This window comes from Salmo salar, chromosome 02 (assembly GCF_965601325.2).
Source record: "Salmo salar chromosome 02, fSalSal1, whole genome shotgun sequence".
NCBI classification, from domain to species: Eukaryota; Metazoa; Chordata; class Actinopteri; order Salmoniformes; family Salmonidae; genus Salmo; species Salmo salar.
The window spans coordinates 84,581,395-84,599,189 of record NC_138292.1 but is presented as its reverse complement, the minus strand read 5'-3'; the positions used below and the strand labels follow the sequence as shown (position 1 = coordinate 84,599,189).

The window sequence follows — 17,795 nt, the reverse complement described above, 5'->3', positions numbered from 1 at the left end:
GGGGAGAGAACAGGGATAGACAGACACATAGTTGACAAGCTACAGAAGTGTTGTTTCTTGTATTATTGTCTCTTGTGTCTTTAGAGAACTGTTTCACTTTGATATCCTTTTTCTTCTGTCCTGATTTTCTCTTTCTTTTCTTCTGTTAACTAGATATTCTTTGTTGTTCTTCGTTAGCTAGCTAGCTTCTTCCAAAAGAGTCCCTAGCAACTGCTTAGCAACTGGTAAACAATTCAGCTAGCTAAGATAACTACCATTTTATGAAAAATAGTTATTTTTCAAAAGCCTATCTTCTTTGTTTGTTGCTTGTTTTTTCTCCTATTCAGTCTTGCAGATTTCTTTTGCTTTTTTCCGATGTACTTCACTCTAAAAACCATGTAAATTTCAATATTTGTAGGAGCTCATTTTTCAGCTGCTGCTGCTCAAATTGGAGTTCCGGAACAAAAAAAACAAATAAACCTTGTCGACGATCAAAATACTAAATATAGAGATGTTTTTATGTTAAATGCACATGTTTAGTATTAGTGGATTGAATACATCTCTTTGCTTAGGATATACTTCCTAAAGTGTTTCCATTCCTCTTTAAAGGTAAGATTTGGGATCAGAATCGAATTCTTATGTTTTGAAAAACCCATTTCTAACGTTTAATTATATACGATAGGTGAAATCCAGAGAACTTTTGAAAAACTGCCCCCTGAAGACTTGAAGCCCCACCCCATAGCACCCAAATGTATACACTTTTCCTCACACCATGGCACAACTCTCATTCATACACCATTTAATGACATCACATAACGCTGTCATACACCAGATGATGACATCCCATAACTCCGTCATACACCAGATAATGACATCACATAACTCTCATTCATACACCAGATAATGACATCACATAACTCTCATTCATACACCAGATAATGACATCACATTATCCACTTATCCTGTCAACTGAAAGGACGAACCACCCCATTTAACCACGGTAAAAATGACTGCAAACATGGACGAGTATAAAACAGACCAGCTATGAGCTCCGTAAGACAATCAAAAGGCAAAACAGATAGTATAGGGACAAAACGGCTCAGACATGAGATGTATGTGGAAGAGATTATAAAGGGAAAACCACACCGATGCCTCACCTCCCCAACCAGCTGGTCTGCACATGCTCTGAGGACGCTATAAAGGTGTTTGTCTGGACACCATTGTTCCTGTACCCAAGCAAGCAAAGGTAACTGAACTAAAAACGACTCACTTCTGTCATCGAGTGGCTCCCAAGTGGCGGCAGCGAGAGCTGTCACTACATACCCTGGTTCGATTCCAGGCTGTATCACAGTGGTCTGAGACAATGCATCTCTACAGTAACTGGTTCCATTCCAGGCTGTATCACAGCGGTCGGAGACACTGCATCTCTACAGACACCCTGGTTCGATTCCAGGCTGTATCACAGTGGTCTACGACACTGCATCTCTACAGTACCTGGTTCCATTCCAGGTTGTATCACAGCGGTCTAAGACACTGTATCTCAGTGCTTGAGGCGTCACTACAGACACCCTGGTTCGATTCCAGACTGTATCACAACCGGCCATGATTGGGAGTCCCATTGGGCGTCGCACAATTGGCCCAGCGTCATCCGGGTTTGGCAGGTATAGGCCGTCATTGTTCTTAACTGACTCGCCTAGTTAAATAAAAGGTTAAATACAAAAAAATAACAAAATACACATTCACTCATCAAGTCTCCTCTTTTATTTATTTAGGCACATTGGGCTCAGGGATGGAACAACTGTTGAAGTGCCTACATAATTACACATATTATTCATCAATAGTGGGAATATGCAAGATTACCCCTTAAAATGAGTGGATTCAGCTATTTCATCTAGTTAGCACTGACTCACAAAACTACCTCAAACTTCCCCCATACTGGACACAGACACATAAAAATGGAATCCACTAGTTCATCTGACTCTGGTAAGGTAGATAAAGGGCTTCTGTCAAAATCATAAGACTTGTATACGCCCACAACATTCTGTAGTTGGGATATGCACACCATTCCAACACAGAAAAGCTACCTTTTAACATACTTAACTACCATTTTTTGGAAATAGAAATCTGGGAAAGCCATACACTTACTCACTCCATATTCAATTTATATTTTAAAATAAAAATAAATCATACAAATGTATTTTTGAGTCCACTTTCTATAATTAGATTTCATGTAGCATAAACAAAAACACATTCTCAGTCAAAAATATGAGACAATTGTGGGAGGACAATGTGTGTTTTCTGATGAATTTTAAGTCCATGTGAGGTACTATATCTCTTTCCACACTGGGAGCATTGGTAAGGCTTCTCCCCTGTGTGCGTTACCTCATGGACTTTCAGGTGCCCTAACTGCATAAATATCTTTCCACACCGGAGGCACTGATAACTTTTCTCTACAATGTGGATTCTTTCATGCTCTTTAAGTTGTTGAAACCATGTAAATTTTATTCCACAGTGGGAGCAGTGGAAAGGCTTCTCCATTGTGTGTCTTTGCTCATGTTCTTTCAGGTTCCATAAATTCCTAAAACTCTTTTCACAATGAGAACAGTGGAAAGGTTTTTCCACAGAGTGTGTCCCCTCATGTCTTTTCAAGGACCCCGATGAGAAAAAATTCCTTTTACACTGTGAGCAGTGGTAAGGCTTCTCTCCTGTGTGTGTCCTCTCATGTGATTTCAGGTCCCCCCGTTGGGTAAAACTTCTTTCACACTGGGAGCAGTGGTAAGGCTTAGAGTGTATTTTTTCATGTTTTTTCATATATTCTGATGAATTAAAATTCTTTCCACACTGAATGCATTGGTAGGGTCTCTCCTTTGTGTGTGTCCTCTCATGTCGTTTCAGGTTCGCAAACCAGCTAAAACTCTTTCCACACTGAGAGCAGTGTCGTCGTCGTTCTGGTTTGGACGTCTCTGGGTCTGGTTCCCCTGAAGCACTCTTCAAGCTGTCACAGTGAGAGTCTGTGTCTGGTCTCTCCCCTGCTGAAGACAAACAGAGAGTTTAGTTAAACAGAGAGACTTGAATGAAACCTCCACATAATAACACTGTCTTCCTATGAGGTTTAATCTAGACTAGAGCTTGTCATCACAGAGTGGCTGTAGTGCTTTGTAGGCCAATAAAAACACTATTCAACTTAGTGGTGTTATGCATTTATTAGACCTAATGGATAAATAGACTAGTCAGTATAGGATACATGTATTAGACCTAATGGGTAAATAGACTAGTCAGTATAGGATACATGTATTAGACCTAATGGATAATAGTCTAGTCAGTATAGGATACATGTATTAGACCTAATGGATAAATAGACTAGTCAGTATAGGATACATGTATTAGACCTAATGGATAAATAGACTAGTCAGTATAGGATACATGTATTAGACCTAATGGATAAATAGACTAGTCAGTATAGGATACATGTATTAGACCTAATGGATAAATAGACTAGTCAGTATAGGATAAATAGACTAGTCAGTATAGGATACATGTATTAGACCTAATGGATAAATAGACTAGTCAGTATAGGATACATGTATTAGACCTAATGGATAAATAGACTAGTCAGTATAGGATACATGTATTAGACCTAATGGGTAAATAGACTAGTCAGTATAGGATACATGCATTAGACCTAATGGGTAAATAGACTAGTGACGGTATTAATGACAATTTTAAAAGTGTCTATGAAAATCTATATAAATCTGAATTAAACAACAGTTGGACTGATCCTACGGCCTTATTAGACTCAATACCCCTGAAGCAACTATCAGCAGACAAAAAATTATCATCCCCCCCCCAAAAAAAATATTAGACACTTTTAAAACGTGGAGAAAAGCACCAGGTATGAACTGCTTTGCCATAGAATTGTATTTAACATTCTAACATTCTAACCCTATTTACTCAGATTAACACACATGCAACTTAATTCAACGCAACTAAAATTTAAACGCAACATGTAAAGTGTTGTTCCCATGTTTCATGAGCTAAAAATAAAAAGAGCCCAGAAATGTTCCATACGCACATTTTATTGACTTGGCCAAAGCTTTTGATACGGTAGACCATTCCCTTCTTGTGGGCCGGCTAAGGAGCATTGGTATCTCTGCTAACTACCTCTCTCAAATAGTGCAGTGTATAAAGTCAGAAAATCTGCTGTCTCAGCCACTGCCTGTCACCAAGGGAGTACCCCAAGGCTCAATCCTAGGCCCCACACTCTTCTCAACTTACATCAACAACATAGCTCAGGCAGGTGAAAGCTCTCTTATCCATTTATATGCAGATGATACACTCTTATACTCAGCTGGCCCCTCCCCGGATTTTGTGTTAAATGCTCTACAACAAAGCTTTCTTAGTGTCCAACAAGCTTTCTCTACCCTTAACCTTGTTCTGAACACCTCAAAAACAAAGGTAATGTGGTTTGGTAAGAAGAATGCCCCTCTTCCCACAGGTGTTAATACTACCTCTGAGGGTTTAGAGCTTGAGGTAGTCACCTCAGACAAGTACTTGGGAGTATGGCTAGACAGCGCACTGTCCTTCTCTCAGCACATATCAAAGCTGCAGGCTAAAGATAAATCTAGACTTGGTTTCCTTTATCGTAATCGCTCCTCTTTCACCCCAGCTGCCAAACTAACGCTGATTCAGATGACCATCCTACCCATGCTAGATTACGGAGCCATAATTTGTAGATCGTCAGGAAGGGTGCTCTCAAGCGGCTAGATGTTCTTTACCATTCGGCCATCAGATTTGCCACCAATGCTCCTTATAGGACACATCACTGCACTCTATACTCCTCTGTAAACTGGTCATCTTTGTATACCCGTCGCAAGACCCACTGGTTGATGCTTATTTATAAAACCCTCTTAGGCCTCCCTCCCCCCTATCTGAGATATCTACTGCAGCCCTCATACAACACCCATTCTGCCAGTCACATTCTGGTAAAGGTCCCCAAAGCACACACATCCCTGGGACACTCCTCTTTTCAGTTCGCTGCAGCTAGCGACTGGAACGAGCTGCAACAAACACTCAAACTGGACAGTTTTATCTCAATCTCTTCATTCAAAGACTCAATCATGGACACTCTTACTGACAGTTGTGGCTGCTTTGTGTAATGTATTGTTGTCTCTACCTCCTTGACCTTTGTGCTGTTGACTGTGCCCAATAATGTTTCTACCATGTTTTGTGCTGCTACCATGTTGTGTTGCTGCCTTGCTATGTTGTTGTCTTAGGTCTCTCTTTATGTAGTGTTGTCTCTCTTGTGATGTGTGTTTTGTCCTATTTATATTGTATTTATTTTAATCCCAGCCCCCGTCCCCGCCGGAGGCATTTTGCGTTTTGGTAGGCCGTCATTGTCAATAAGAATTTGTTCTTAACCTGTTATGCAAGGGGGCAGGATTTTCACGTCCGGATGAAAAGCATGCCCAGACTAAACTGCCTGCTTATTAGTAGATTTGGATGGAAAACACTCTGAAGTTTCTAAAACTGTTTGAATGATGTCTGTGAGTATAACAGAACTCATATGGCAGGCGAAAACCTGAGAGAATCCAACCAGGAAGTGGGAAATCTGAGGTTTGTAGTTTTTCAAGTGATTGCCTATCCAATATACAGAGTAAATGGGGTCAGATTGCACTTCCTGAGGCTTTCACTAGATGTCAACAGTCTTTAGAAAGTTGTTTCAGGCTTCTATTGTGAAAGGGGAGAGAATAAGACCACTCACAGTAAGTGCCTCAGCTGAAAGCTATGAGTTGTTTATCGCGCGCAGCCGTGAGCACGAGCTCCGTTCCCTTTCCTTTCTAATGACAAAGGAATTGTCCAGTTGGAATATTATTGAAGATTTATGATAAAAACATCCTAAAGATTGATTATATACATCGTTTGACATGTTTCTATGAACTGTAATGGAACTTTTTTGACTTTTTTGACTTTTCGTCTGGACTTAGTTCCCCCGCTTTGTGCATTTGGATTAGTGAACTAAACGCGCAAACTAAAAGGAAGTATTTGGACATAAAGATGAAATTTATCGAACAAAACAAACATTTATTGTGGAACTGGGTTTCCTGGGAGTGCATTCCGATGAAGATCATCAAAGGTAAGTGAATATTTATAAAGCTATTTCTGACTTTTGTTTACTCCACAATTTGGCGGGTATCTGTATGGTTTCTTTTGGTGGCTGAGCGCTGTACTCAGATTATCGCATAGTGTGCTTTCGCCGTAAAGCTTTTTTGAAATCTGACACAGCGGTTGCATTAAGGAGAAGTTTCTCTCTAATCCTATGTATAACACTTGTATCTTTCATCAAAGTTTATGATGAGTATTTCTGTAAATTGATGTGGCTCTCTGCAAATTCACCGGATGTTTTGAAGGCAAAACATTACTAAACATAACGCGCCAATGTAAACTGAGATTTTGGGATATAAATATGAACTTTATCGAACAAAACATACATGTATTGTGTAACATGAAGTCCTATGAGTGCCATCTGATGAAGACCATCAAAGGTTAGTGATTAATTTTCTCTATTTCTGCTTTTTGTGACTCCTCTCTTTGGCTGGAAAATGGCTGTTTTTTGTGACTAGGCGCTGACCTAACATAATCGCATGGTATGCTTTCGCCGTAAAGCCTTTTTGAAATCGGACACTGTGGTTGGATTAACAAGAAGTTTATCTTTAAAATGGTTTAGAATACTTGTATGTTTGAGGAATTTTAATTATGAGATTTCTGTTGTTTGAATTTGGCGCCCTGCAATTTCACTGGCTGTTGTCAAATCGATCCCATTAACGGGATTTGAGCCAAAAGAAGTTAACTGACTTGCCTAGTTAAATAAAGGTTAAATAAATACATAAAATAAAAGTTAATTTCTTTGCCACATTCTTTGCAGTTTTACTTTAGTTCCTTATTGCAAACAGGATGCATGTTTTGGAATATTTGTATTCTGTACAGGCTTCCTACTTCAACTCTGTCAATTAGATTAGTTTTGTGGAGTAACTACAATGTTGTTGATCCATCCTCAGTTTTTTCCCCATCACAGCCATTAAACTCTGTAACTGTTTTAAAGCGGGTTTTTTTGTTGTCAAAATGCCCGGAACATAAAATAAATGTCATTAACCTGTTCCCATGCTCTTAAAATAACAGTTCTGTTCCGGAACAGTATAGATCACTTTTGTTCTCAGTTCTTGTTCCTCTAAACATTTCGTAAAAGCCTGCACACCAAGTAGCTCTCCCGGAGGATGGTTGGCCTCCCTGAACTAGAGGTCCACCGATTAATCATAATAGCCAATTAATTAGGGCCGATTTCAAGTATTCATAACAATCGGTAATCAGCATTTTTGGACACCGATCATGGCCGATTACATTGCACTCCACGAGCAGACTGCGTGGCAGGCTGACTACCTGTTATGCGAGTGCAGCAAGGAGCCAAGGTAAGGTGCTAGCTAGCATTAAACGAATCTTGTAAAAAACAATCAATCTTAACATAATCACTAGTTAACTACACATGGTTGATGATATTACTAGTTTATCTAGCTTGTCCTGCGTTGCATTTAATCTGTGGTGCCTGTTAATTTATCATTGAAACAAAGCCTACTTCGCCAAACGGGTGATTTAACAAGCGCATTTGCGAAAAAAGCACTGTCGTTGCACCAATGTACCTAACCATAAACATCAATGCCTTTCTTTAAAATAAATACACAAGTATATATTTTGAAACCTGCATATTTAGTTAATATTGCCTGCTAACATGAATTTCTTTTAACTAGGGAAATTGTGTCACTTCTCTTGCGTTCTGTGCAACAGAGAGTCAGGGTATATGCAGAAGTTTGGGCCGCCTGGCTCATTGCGAACTGTGTGAAGACTATTTCTTCTTAACAAAGACAGCCAACTTCACCAAACGGGGGATGATTTAACAAAAGTGCATTTGCCAAAAAAGCACAATCGTTGCACGAATGTACCTAACCATAAACATCAATGCCTTTCTTAAAATCAATACACAGAAGTATATTTCTTTAAACCTGCATATTTAGTTAAAAGAAATTCATGCTAGCAGGAAATATTAAACTAGGGAAATTGTGTCACTTCCCTTGCATTCAATGCACGCAGAGTCAGGGTATATGCAACAGTTTGGGCCCCTTGGCTCGTTGCGAACTAATTTGCCAGAATTTTACGTAATTATGACATAACTTTGAAGGTTGCGCAATGTAACAGGAATATTTAGACTTAGGGATGCCAACCGTTAGATAAAATACGGAACGGTTCCGTATTTCACTGAAAGAAAGAATAAACGTTTTGTTTTTGAAATTATAGTTTCCGGATTTTACCATATTAATGACCTAAGGTTCGTATTTCTGTGTGTTATTATATTATAATGAAGTCTATGATTTGATATAGTCTGAGCGGTGGTAGGCAGCAGCAGGCTCGTAAGCATTCATTCAAACAGCACTTTACTGCGTTTGCCAGCAGCTCTTCGCAATGCTTCAAGCATTGCACTGTTTATGACTTCAAGCAAATCAACTCCTGAGATTTGGCTGGCTATACTAAAGTACCTATTTGAACATCCAATAGTCAAAGGTATTTGAAATACAAATGGTATAGAGATAAATAGTCCTATAATTCCTATAATAACTACAACCTAAAACTTCTTACCTGGGAATATTGAAGACTCATGTTAAAAGGAACCACCAGCTTTCATATGTTCTCATGTTCTGAGCAAGGAACTTAAACGTTAGCTTTTTTACATGGCACATATTGCACTTTTACTTTCTTCTCCAACACTTTGTTTTTGCATTATTTAAACCAAAATTGACCATGTTTCATTATTTATTTGAGACTAAACTGATTTTACTGATGTATTATATTAAGTTAAAATAAAAGTGTTCATTGTTCATTCAGTATTGTTGTAATTGTCATTATTACAAATATATATATAAAAACCGTCCGATTAATCGGTATCGGCTTTTTTGGGTCCTCCAATAATCGGTATTGGCGTTGAAAAATCCTAAATCGGTCGACCTCTAACTAACACACCTGATTGAAGTAGTTTCACCATGGTGTTGTGACGCAGTATCTCTCCTGAACGATGGTTGACCACCCTGCAACATTACAATTACAACCAAATACTTTTGATGTCTTTATAAAATAATTCCCTCACTCAATGAACCAGGGATCAAATGGCTAAGGTGGGACGTAAATGTCTGTGTTTACACAGATGGTGATCTATTTGTAGGTTAAAACAGGGGCATGCTTACTGCTGGGGAGATCTTGACAGCATTTGAATTACTTGTCATTTTTACTTAAGTAAAAATATGTTCAAGTAGCACTAAGTCATTTTTTGGGAGGAACTGTACTTTACAATTTATATATATATATATTTCTACAACTTTTATTTTAATGCATTCCTAAAGAAAATAGTGTACTTTTTATGACATACATTTTCCCGGACACCCAAAAGTACTCGTTAGCTTTTCACACTTTTCAAGAGAACAGCCCTGGTCATCTCTATGGCCTCTGATCTGGCAGACTCACTAAACACAAGCACAATTTACACAATTTGTAAATGATGTCTGAGTGTAGGAGTGTGCCCCTGGCTATCCGTATTTTTTTTAAAAAAAAAATAAAAAAAATCTTCCAATCTGGTTTGCTTAATATAAATCAAATCAAATTGTATTAGTCACAAGCGCCCGAATAAAACAGGTGACCTTACAGTGAAATGCTTACTTACAAGTCCCTAGCCAACAATTCAATTTAAAAATTACAAATAAGAATAAGAAATAAAAGTAACAAGTAGTTAAAGAGCAGCAGTAAAATAACAATAGTGAGACTATATACAGGGGGTACCGGTACAGAGTCAATGTGGAGGCTATATACAGGGGGTACCAGGTACAGAGTCAATGTGGAGGCTATATACAGGGGGTACCGGTACAGAGTCAATGTGAAGGCTATATACTGGAGGTACCAGTACAGAGTCAATGTGGAGGCTATATACAGGGGGTACCGGTACAGAGTCAATGTGGAGACTATATACAGGGGGTACTTGTACAGAGTCAATGTGGAGGCTATATACAGGGGGTACCAGTACAGAGTCAATGTGGAGGCTATATACATGGGGTACCGGTACAGAGTCAATGTGAAGGCTATATACTGGAGGTACCAGTACAGAGTCAATGTGGAGGCTATATACAGGGGGTACCAGTACAGAGTCAATGTGGAGGCTATATACAGGGGGTACCAGTACAGAGTCAATGTGGAGGCTATATACAGGGGGTACAGGTACAGAGTCAATGTGGAGACTATATACAGGGGTACCGGTAAAGAGTCAATGTGTGGGGCCACTGGTTAGTTGATGTAATTGAGGTAATATGTACATGTAGGTAGAGTTAATAAGGAATTTTAAATTATTTATACTTTTACCTTTGATACTTAAGTATATTTAAAACCAAATACTTTTTGGTTTATTTCACTAGTATTTTTCATTTGAGTCATTTTCATTAAGGTATCTTTTACACAGGTATGACAATTAGGTGTTTTTTTCCCACCCCTGGTTGTCAATTAGGCTTTTCTAGGAATATTTTGGTAACTTGTCAGAATTACATGGCCTGTATTGAATAGAGGAGAAGTCAACGTTGAGTTGTTGAGAGACGGTTTTCCAAACGGAGTAGGCAGCGTTTGGTTTCAACAACTGTGCAGGTGTATCGACTGCTGCGTGTCGGCCAATTTGAGGTTAAACACGAGTGCAGGTGGTAAATTATTTTAGGAGAGTGGGGACAAGCAGTTGACATGAATACATGTCAATGTATTGTAAGTAAGCATTGTGGGTTAGGGGCTTGTAAGTAAGCATTTCACTAAGGTCTACACCTGTTGTATTTGGCGCGTGTGACTAATAACTATTTAGCTATTAGCGTCAAATCAAATGTTAACTAGATGATTTGAATTGGCTATCTAGTTCCTCTGTTGTCTGACTATTTAAAAATAAACTTGTGCCAGGCAAGCGGACAAAGCGTTAATATCGAAGCCCTGCCTATTTAAAAATATTAATAAATGATTTAACCTTTATTTAACTTGTCAAGTCAGTCAATAACAAATTCTTATTTACAATGACGGCCTACCGGTGAACAGTGGGTTAACTGCCTTGTTCAGGGGCAGAACGACAGATTTGTACCTTGTCAGTTCGGGGATTCAATCTAGCAACCTTTCGGTTACTGGCCCAACGCTCTAAACACTAGGCTACCTGCTGCCCCAAAAGCCTAAAGCCTTGCGCATGCTTCGGTTCGGCTGGCGAACCTAACGAGTGTGCTCACATAGGCTACTCCAATTAATAGTACTTAAAAACTGCAATAGTACTGTTTGTCCATCTTGAGACGCCGTAGGCAGTATACGTTTCTTCAAAATGGTCAGAACTAATATAAGATACTGTTTATACAAAAGTATGTGGACACCACTTCAAATTAGTGAATTTGGCTATTTCTGTGAGTCTCTCTGGATAAGAGTGTCTGCTAAATGACTCAAAAGTAAATAGGCCTACCCCTGGGGTACGACAGTTGAACTAAGCTCATTGGGCTTTTATAATTCTCCTAGAATCAATGGCCTGGGCTATTGGCCACATAATTTAGTTAAACAAAACACGCATGTACCAATGGCCGTCTTCTCCTTTAACAACTCATACAGTACTGAACAACATATTCAAGTGTAGAACTTCAGTAGAATGCCCCTTTAAAACCCCACATTAGTTCAACAACGGCAGTTTGAGTCCCCTGTTTTAAAGACAGTACTCACCGGTGGTAATCGGATCTTCAGTCTCTTCCTCCTCTGTCACTCCCAAAACATCTTCCTCCTCTTTTATTGAGATAGCCTCCTCTTCCTCTTTTTTCACTAAATTCTCTTCTTCTTCCAATGTTATGGCCTCTTCCTCCTTTATCATTCTGAAAGCTTCTACCTCTTCTTTTACTGTGACAGCCTCTATCCCCTCTTCCTCTTTCACTACAAAATGTTCCTTCTCTTCTTTCAATGTAACAGCCTCCTCTGCCTCCTGTTTTATTCTGAAAGCTTCTTCCTGTCCTTTCACTGTAATATTCTCCTCTTCTTTCACTCGAATATCCTCTAATTCTTTCACGACAATGTTCAGTCCCAGAGGTTCTTTCTCCGTCCAGCAGCCATCCTCTTCTTTAGCAAGGGTGCAATAGCTTAGTGAGCTCATGGTCGGGGATGTTAGCTAGTTAGCATTAGCAACTAGCCTAGTGCTAAAATCAGTATGAATTTAACAAATGTGCTATTTAAGTTAACAAGCAAATTGCATGTAAGTTAAGTAATGTATACGTAAACAGACTTGTGTTTAAAACACTGAGATTCATATAAACACAAATGGTCGAAAGAGCTTCAATATTTAGGTTTTATGTTTACTTGCAAGCTAGCGAGGTGGTTGAATCAGTAGCCGTGTTGTTGTTGAAAAAACATCACGTCCCGTCCACTAGAATACACGTCACCAAGAAGCATCACCTGAAAGTCACATCGCCATCTGCTGACTGGAGTGGGTAACGCAGTTTAATGAAATTAACAATTCTGGCAAACGTCACAAAAACATAATTGAAAAATAACCAGATATGTTTTCTCTTACTTCTAAGTACCTCTACACAGATGTAGAAGCTGAATATGAATATGTACATAATTAATAAATCCTTTTATGAAAAGATAATGTGTTAAACAATTATCTGTTGTTGTTGTTTGTTATGTTTTCACCTCCAGTATTTATCTCGATGTAGACAACAGTAGGCCAACACGATTTTCTTCATAACGCATTTCATGTTTTGTAGAATCTACATTACACAATTTCCTTTATAATTTTTTCATGTACATTACACCATTTCTTTCATAATGCATTTTATACAAGGCTATGTCAAATTTGATGAGGGTTGCCAAATAGGAGAAAGAAATACAGATTTTTGTTTTGTTTTTTGGTATCGATGAAGATTCTCCCCTGACCCATCTGTCTATCTCCTCATTTGAATTCCATGCTGTCACAGTTACCAGCCCTTTCAAGCTTAACATCCTTATCATTTATCGCCCTCCAGGTTCCCTTGGAGAGTTCATCAATGAGCTTGACGCCTTGATAAGTTCCTTTCCTGAGGATGGCTCACCTCTCACAGTTCTGGGTGACTTTAACCTCCCCACGTCTACCTTTGACTCATTCCTCTCTGCCTCCTTCTTTCCACTCCTCTCCTCTTTTGACCTCACCCTCTCACCTTCCCCCCCTACTCACAAGGCAGGCAATACGCTTGACCTCATCTTTACTAGATGCTGTTCTTCCACTAATCTCATTGCAACTCCCCTCCAAGTCTCCGACCACTACCTTGTATCCTTTTCCCTCTCGCTCTCATCCAACACTTCTCACTCTGCCCCTACTCGGATGGTATTGCGCCGTCCCAACCTTCGCTCTCTCTCTCCCGCTACTCTCTCCTCTTCCATCCTATCATCTCTTCCCTCTGCTCAAACCTTCTCCAACCTATCTCCTGATTCTGCCTCCTCAACCCTCCTCTCCTCCCTCTCTGCATCCTTTGATTTCCTCTGTCCCCTATCCTCCAGGCCGGCTCGGTCCTCCCCTCCTGCTCCGTGGCTCGACGACTCACTGCGAGCTCGCAGAACAGGGCTCCGGGCAGCCGAGCGGAAATGGAGGAAAACTCGCCTCCCTGCGGACCTGGCATCCTTTCACTCCCTCCACTCTACATTTTCCTCTTCTGTCTCTGCTGCTAAAGCCACTTTCTACCACTCTAAACTCCAAGCATCTGCCTCTAACCCTAGGAAGCTCTTTGCTACCTTCTCCTCCCTCCTGAATCCTCCCCCCCCCCCCTCCTCCCTCTCTGCGGATGACTTCGTCAACCATTTTGAAAAGAAGGTTGACGACATCCGATCCTCGTTTGCTAAGTCAAACGACACCGCTGGTCCTGCTCACACTGCCCTACCCTGTGCTTTGACCTCTTTCTCCCCTCTCTCTCCAGATGAAATCTCGCGTCTTGTGACGGCCGGCCGCCCAACAACCTGCCCACTTGACCCTATCCCCTCCTCTCTTCTCCAGACCATTTCCGGAGACCTTCTCCCCTACCTCACCTCGCTCATCAACTCATCCTTGACCGCTGGCTACGTCCCTTCCGTCTTCAAGAGAGCGAGAGTTGCACCCCTTCTGAAAAAACCTACACTCGATCCCTCCGATGTCAACAACTACAGACCAGTATCCCTTCTTTCCTTTCTCTCCAAAACTCTTGAACGTGCCGTCCTTGGCCAGCTCTCTTGCTATCTCTCTCAGAATGACCTTCTTGATCCTAATCAGTCAGGTTTCAAGACTGGGCATTCAACTGAGACTGCTCTTCTCTGTGTCACGGAGGCTCTCCGCACTGCTAAAGCTAACTCCCTCTCCTCTGCTCTCATCCTTCTAGACCTATCTGCTGCCTTTGATACTGTGAACCATCAGATCCTCCTCTCCACCCTCTCCGAGCTGGGCATCTCCGGCGCGGCCCACGCCTGGATTGCGTCCTACCTGACAGGTCGCTCCTACCAGGTGGCGTGGCGAGAATCTGTCTCCGCACCACGTGCTCTCACCACTGGTGTCCCCCAGGGCTCTGTTCTAGGCCCTCTCCTATTCTCGCTATACACCAAGTCACTTGGCTCTGTCATATCCTCACATGGTCTCTCATATCATTGCTATGCAGATGACACACAATTAATCTTCTCCTTTCCCCCTTCTGACAACCAGGTGGCCAATCGCATCTCTGCATGTCTGGCAGACATATCAGTGTGGATGACGGATCACCACCTCAAGCTGAACCTCGGCAAGACGGAGCTGCTCTTCCTCCCGGGGAAGGACTGCCCGTTCCATGATCTCGCCATCACGGTTGACAACTCCCTTGTGTCCTCCTCCCAGAGTGCTAAGAGCCTCGGCGTGACCCTGGACAACACCCTGTCGTTCTCCACTAACATCATGGCGGTGACCCGATCCTGTAGGTTCATGCTCTACAACATTCGCAGAGTACGACCCTGCCTCACACAGGAAGCGGCGCAGGTCCTAATCCAGGCACTTGTCATCTCCCGTCTGGATTACTGCAACTCGTTGTTGGCTGGGCTCCCTGCCTGTGCCATTAAACCCCTACAACTCATCCAGAACGCTGCAGCCCATCTGGTGTTCAACCTTCCCAAGTTCTCTCACGTCACCCCGCTCCTCCGCTCTCTCCACTGGCTTCCAGTCGAAGCTCGCATCCGCTACAAGACCATGGTGCTTGCCTACGGAGCTGTGAGGGGAACGGCACCTCCGTACCTTCAGGCTCTGATCAGGCCGTTACACCCAAACAAGGGCACTGCATTCATCCACCTCTGGCCTGCTCGCCACTGGATATTATAAGGTGAATGCACCAATTTGTAAGTCGCTCTGGATAAGAGCGTCTGCTAAATGACTTAAATGTAAATGTAAATTGAATAGGGATACATTTCTACGATGGGTAATTATAATACACACCACAATACACACCATAATACACACCACAATACACACACAAACACACATATACAAACACTCACTTTGTTTGTACTCATGTTATAGCCAACTCGACTTTCGTCTAAATAATTTTTTATAAAATATTTGTATCAAGTTGTCATGTATTCATTATCTTTAACTGTTTAAATGTTGTAGATGGCATGTTTCAGTAATGATTAACATGATTAAATAGTTGTAAATCTGCTCAATTTAGCTTTTGGTATATTTGGCATTTGTATAAATATTCTGTATTTCCACTGAAGAAAGCAATAAATAATCAAAACACTAGTGTAAATAAATGGACACTCGCTGTGTATAAAATGGAAATTGCTCTCTAAATAAGTGGTGAGAAATTCTCAGTCTGAGGACATTTGGATATGGGGTTTACAGCCCTATACAAGTTCCATCACCTTAACCTGTCTGGGCCAGTGGGACGCTTGCGTCCCACCCTAATCAACAGCCAGTGGAATCGCGTCGCGCTAAATGCAAAACCTCATAAATGCTATAACTTCAATTTCTCAAACATATGACTATTGTACACCGTTTTATAGATACACCTCTCCTGAATCGAACCACGTTGTCCGATTTCAAAAAGGCTTTACAGCAAAAGCAAAACATTAGATTATGTCAGCAGAGTACCCAGCCAGAAATAATCACACAGCCATTTTCAAAGCAACTAGCATGCATCACAAATACCCAAAACACAGCTAAATGCAGCACTAACCTTTGACAACCTTCATCAGATGACACTCCTAGGACATCATGTTACACAACACATGCATTTTTTGTTCAATAAAGTTCATATTTATGTATAAAAACAGTATTTTACATCGGCGCATGACGTTCAGAAAATCTTTTCCCTCAAATGCTTCCGATGATCAGCGCTACAATTTACAAAATTACTATTCGAAAACATTGTTAAAATGTAATATTGTCATTCAAAGACTTATAGATTAACATGTCTTGAATGCCATCTCTTTGCCAGATTTAAAAAGAACTTTACTGCGAAATCACACTTTGCAATAAACGACGTGGTATGCCCAGAAAAGAAGTCTATGTTGGAGCCATCTTGGAACGATCAACCATCAAAAATACTATTGTAAATAATCCCTTACCTTTGATTATCTTTATCAGAAGGCACTTCTAGGCATCCCAGGTCCATAACAAATGTAGTTTTGTTCAAAAAAGTTAATAATTTATGTCCCAATAGTGTTAGCGCGCTCCGAAGGCTAGTAAAAATGTACCGTGTGCGTCTGACTTGTCGTCAGGAATGAGCAAAAAAAATATATTTAAGTTCGTTCAAACATGTCAAACGTTGTATAACATAAATCTTTAGGGGCTTTTTCAACCAGGGCTTCAATAATATTCCATTGGGACGGTTGCATTGTCTTTCAAAACGTTTCGAAAAGGGAGAGTACCCATGGGCGCCGACGTCACAATGGTAATGGCCCATCCCCTGTGACCAAGGTAAACATCCTCTCTTTCAGTCAATTTTGATGGTAGGAGGCTCAAACCACTTTGTAAAGACTGGGGACATCTAGTGGAAGCCATAGGAAGTGCTAAATGAATTGCAAGCCCCTGTGTGTTTCAATGGCAAATGTTTGAAGTGATATCCACACATCAGATTTCAGTTTCCTGTCAGGATTTGTCTCAGGGTTTTGACTGCCATATGAGTTCTGTTATACTCACAGACACCATTCAAACAGTTTTAGAAACTTTAGGGTGTTTTCTATCCAAATCAAACAATTATATGCATATTCTAGTTACTGGGCAGGAGTAGTGACCAGATTAAATCGGGTACGTTTTTTTATCCGGCTGTGCAAATACTGCCCCCTAGCCCTAACAGGTTTTAATAATAGTTTATTTACAACCTCTGGGGTATAACATGTTGGGAAAAGTGGTATAGGAGAGTCTGACTTACAACCCTTAACTTGAGTTCAGTCTTTGCCAATGAAAACCAAGAGGGGCCCAGCTTCGTCCTTCATTGCTGGAAAAGGCCTTGATTCTAGGCCGTAGAAAATCCTCCATCTATCTCATTAGATGGGAATAGGATGGTCAACAGTGATTCATATTACTGGTTTGCATCTTTAAAAAGGATAGTTGTGTTTGATCTGCATAACACTCTTATATTATTTGTCTTCCCATGTGATGTAGATCAATGTCAGGTTATTTGATATAAGTTTCAGTAACAACAGAACACCATGGTTGTAATAACACATTGTAAATGTGTAGAATGTGTTTGTTTTGGGTCCACACTGGTAAGTTA

The 17,795-nt window shown here is 40.7% G+C and overlaps 1 protein-coding gene across 1 annotated transcript in view; it reads right to left on the bottom strand.

Annotated features, from left to right (window-relative positions):
• Positions 1-1,717: 1,717 nt before the first annotated feature.
• Positions 1,718-17,795, bottom strand: part of LOC106595205 (uncharacterized) — a 31,311-nt gene continuing 15,233 nt past the window's right edge. Inside the window, exons 3-4 of the mRNA XM_082969555.1 lie at positions 11,788-12,223; positions 1,718-3,011 (exon numbers count right to left, since the gene is read on the bottom strand). Coding sequence (XP_082825681.1) covers positions 2,233-3,011; positions 11,788-12,223 — 1,215 coding nt within the window. The 3' untranslated portion in view covers positions 1,718-2,232. The remainder of the gene's footprint in view (positions 3,012-11,787; positions 12,224-17,795) is intronic.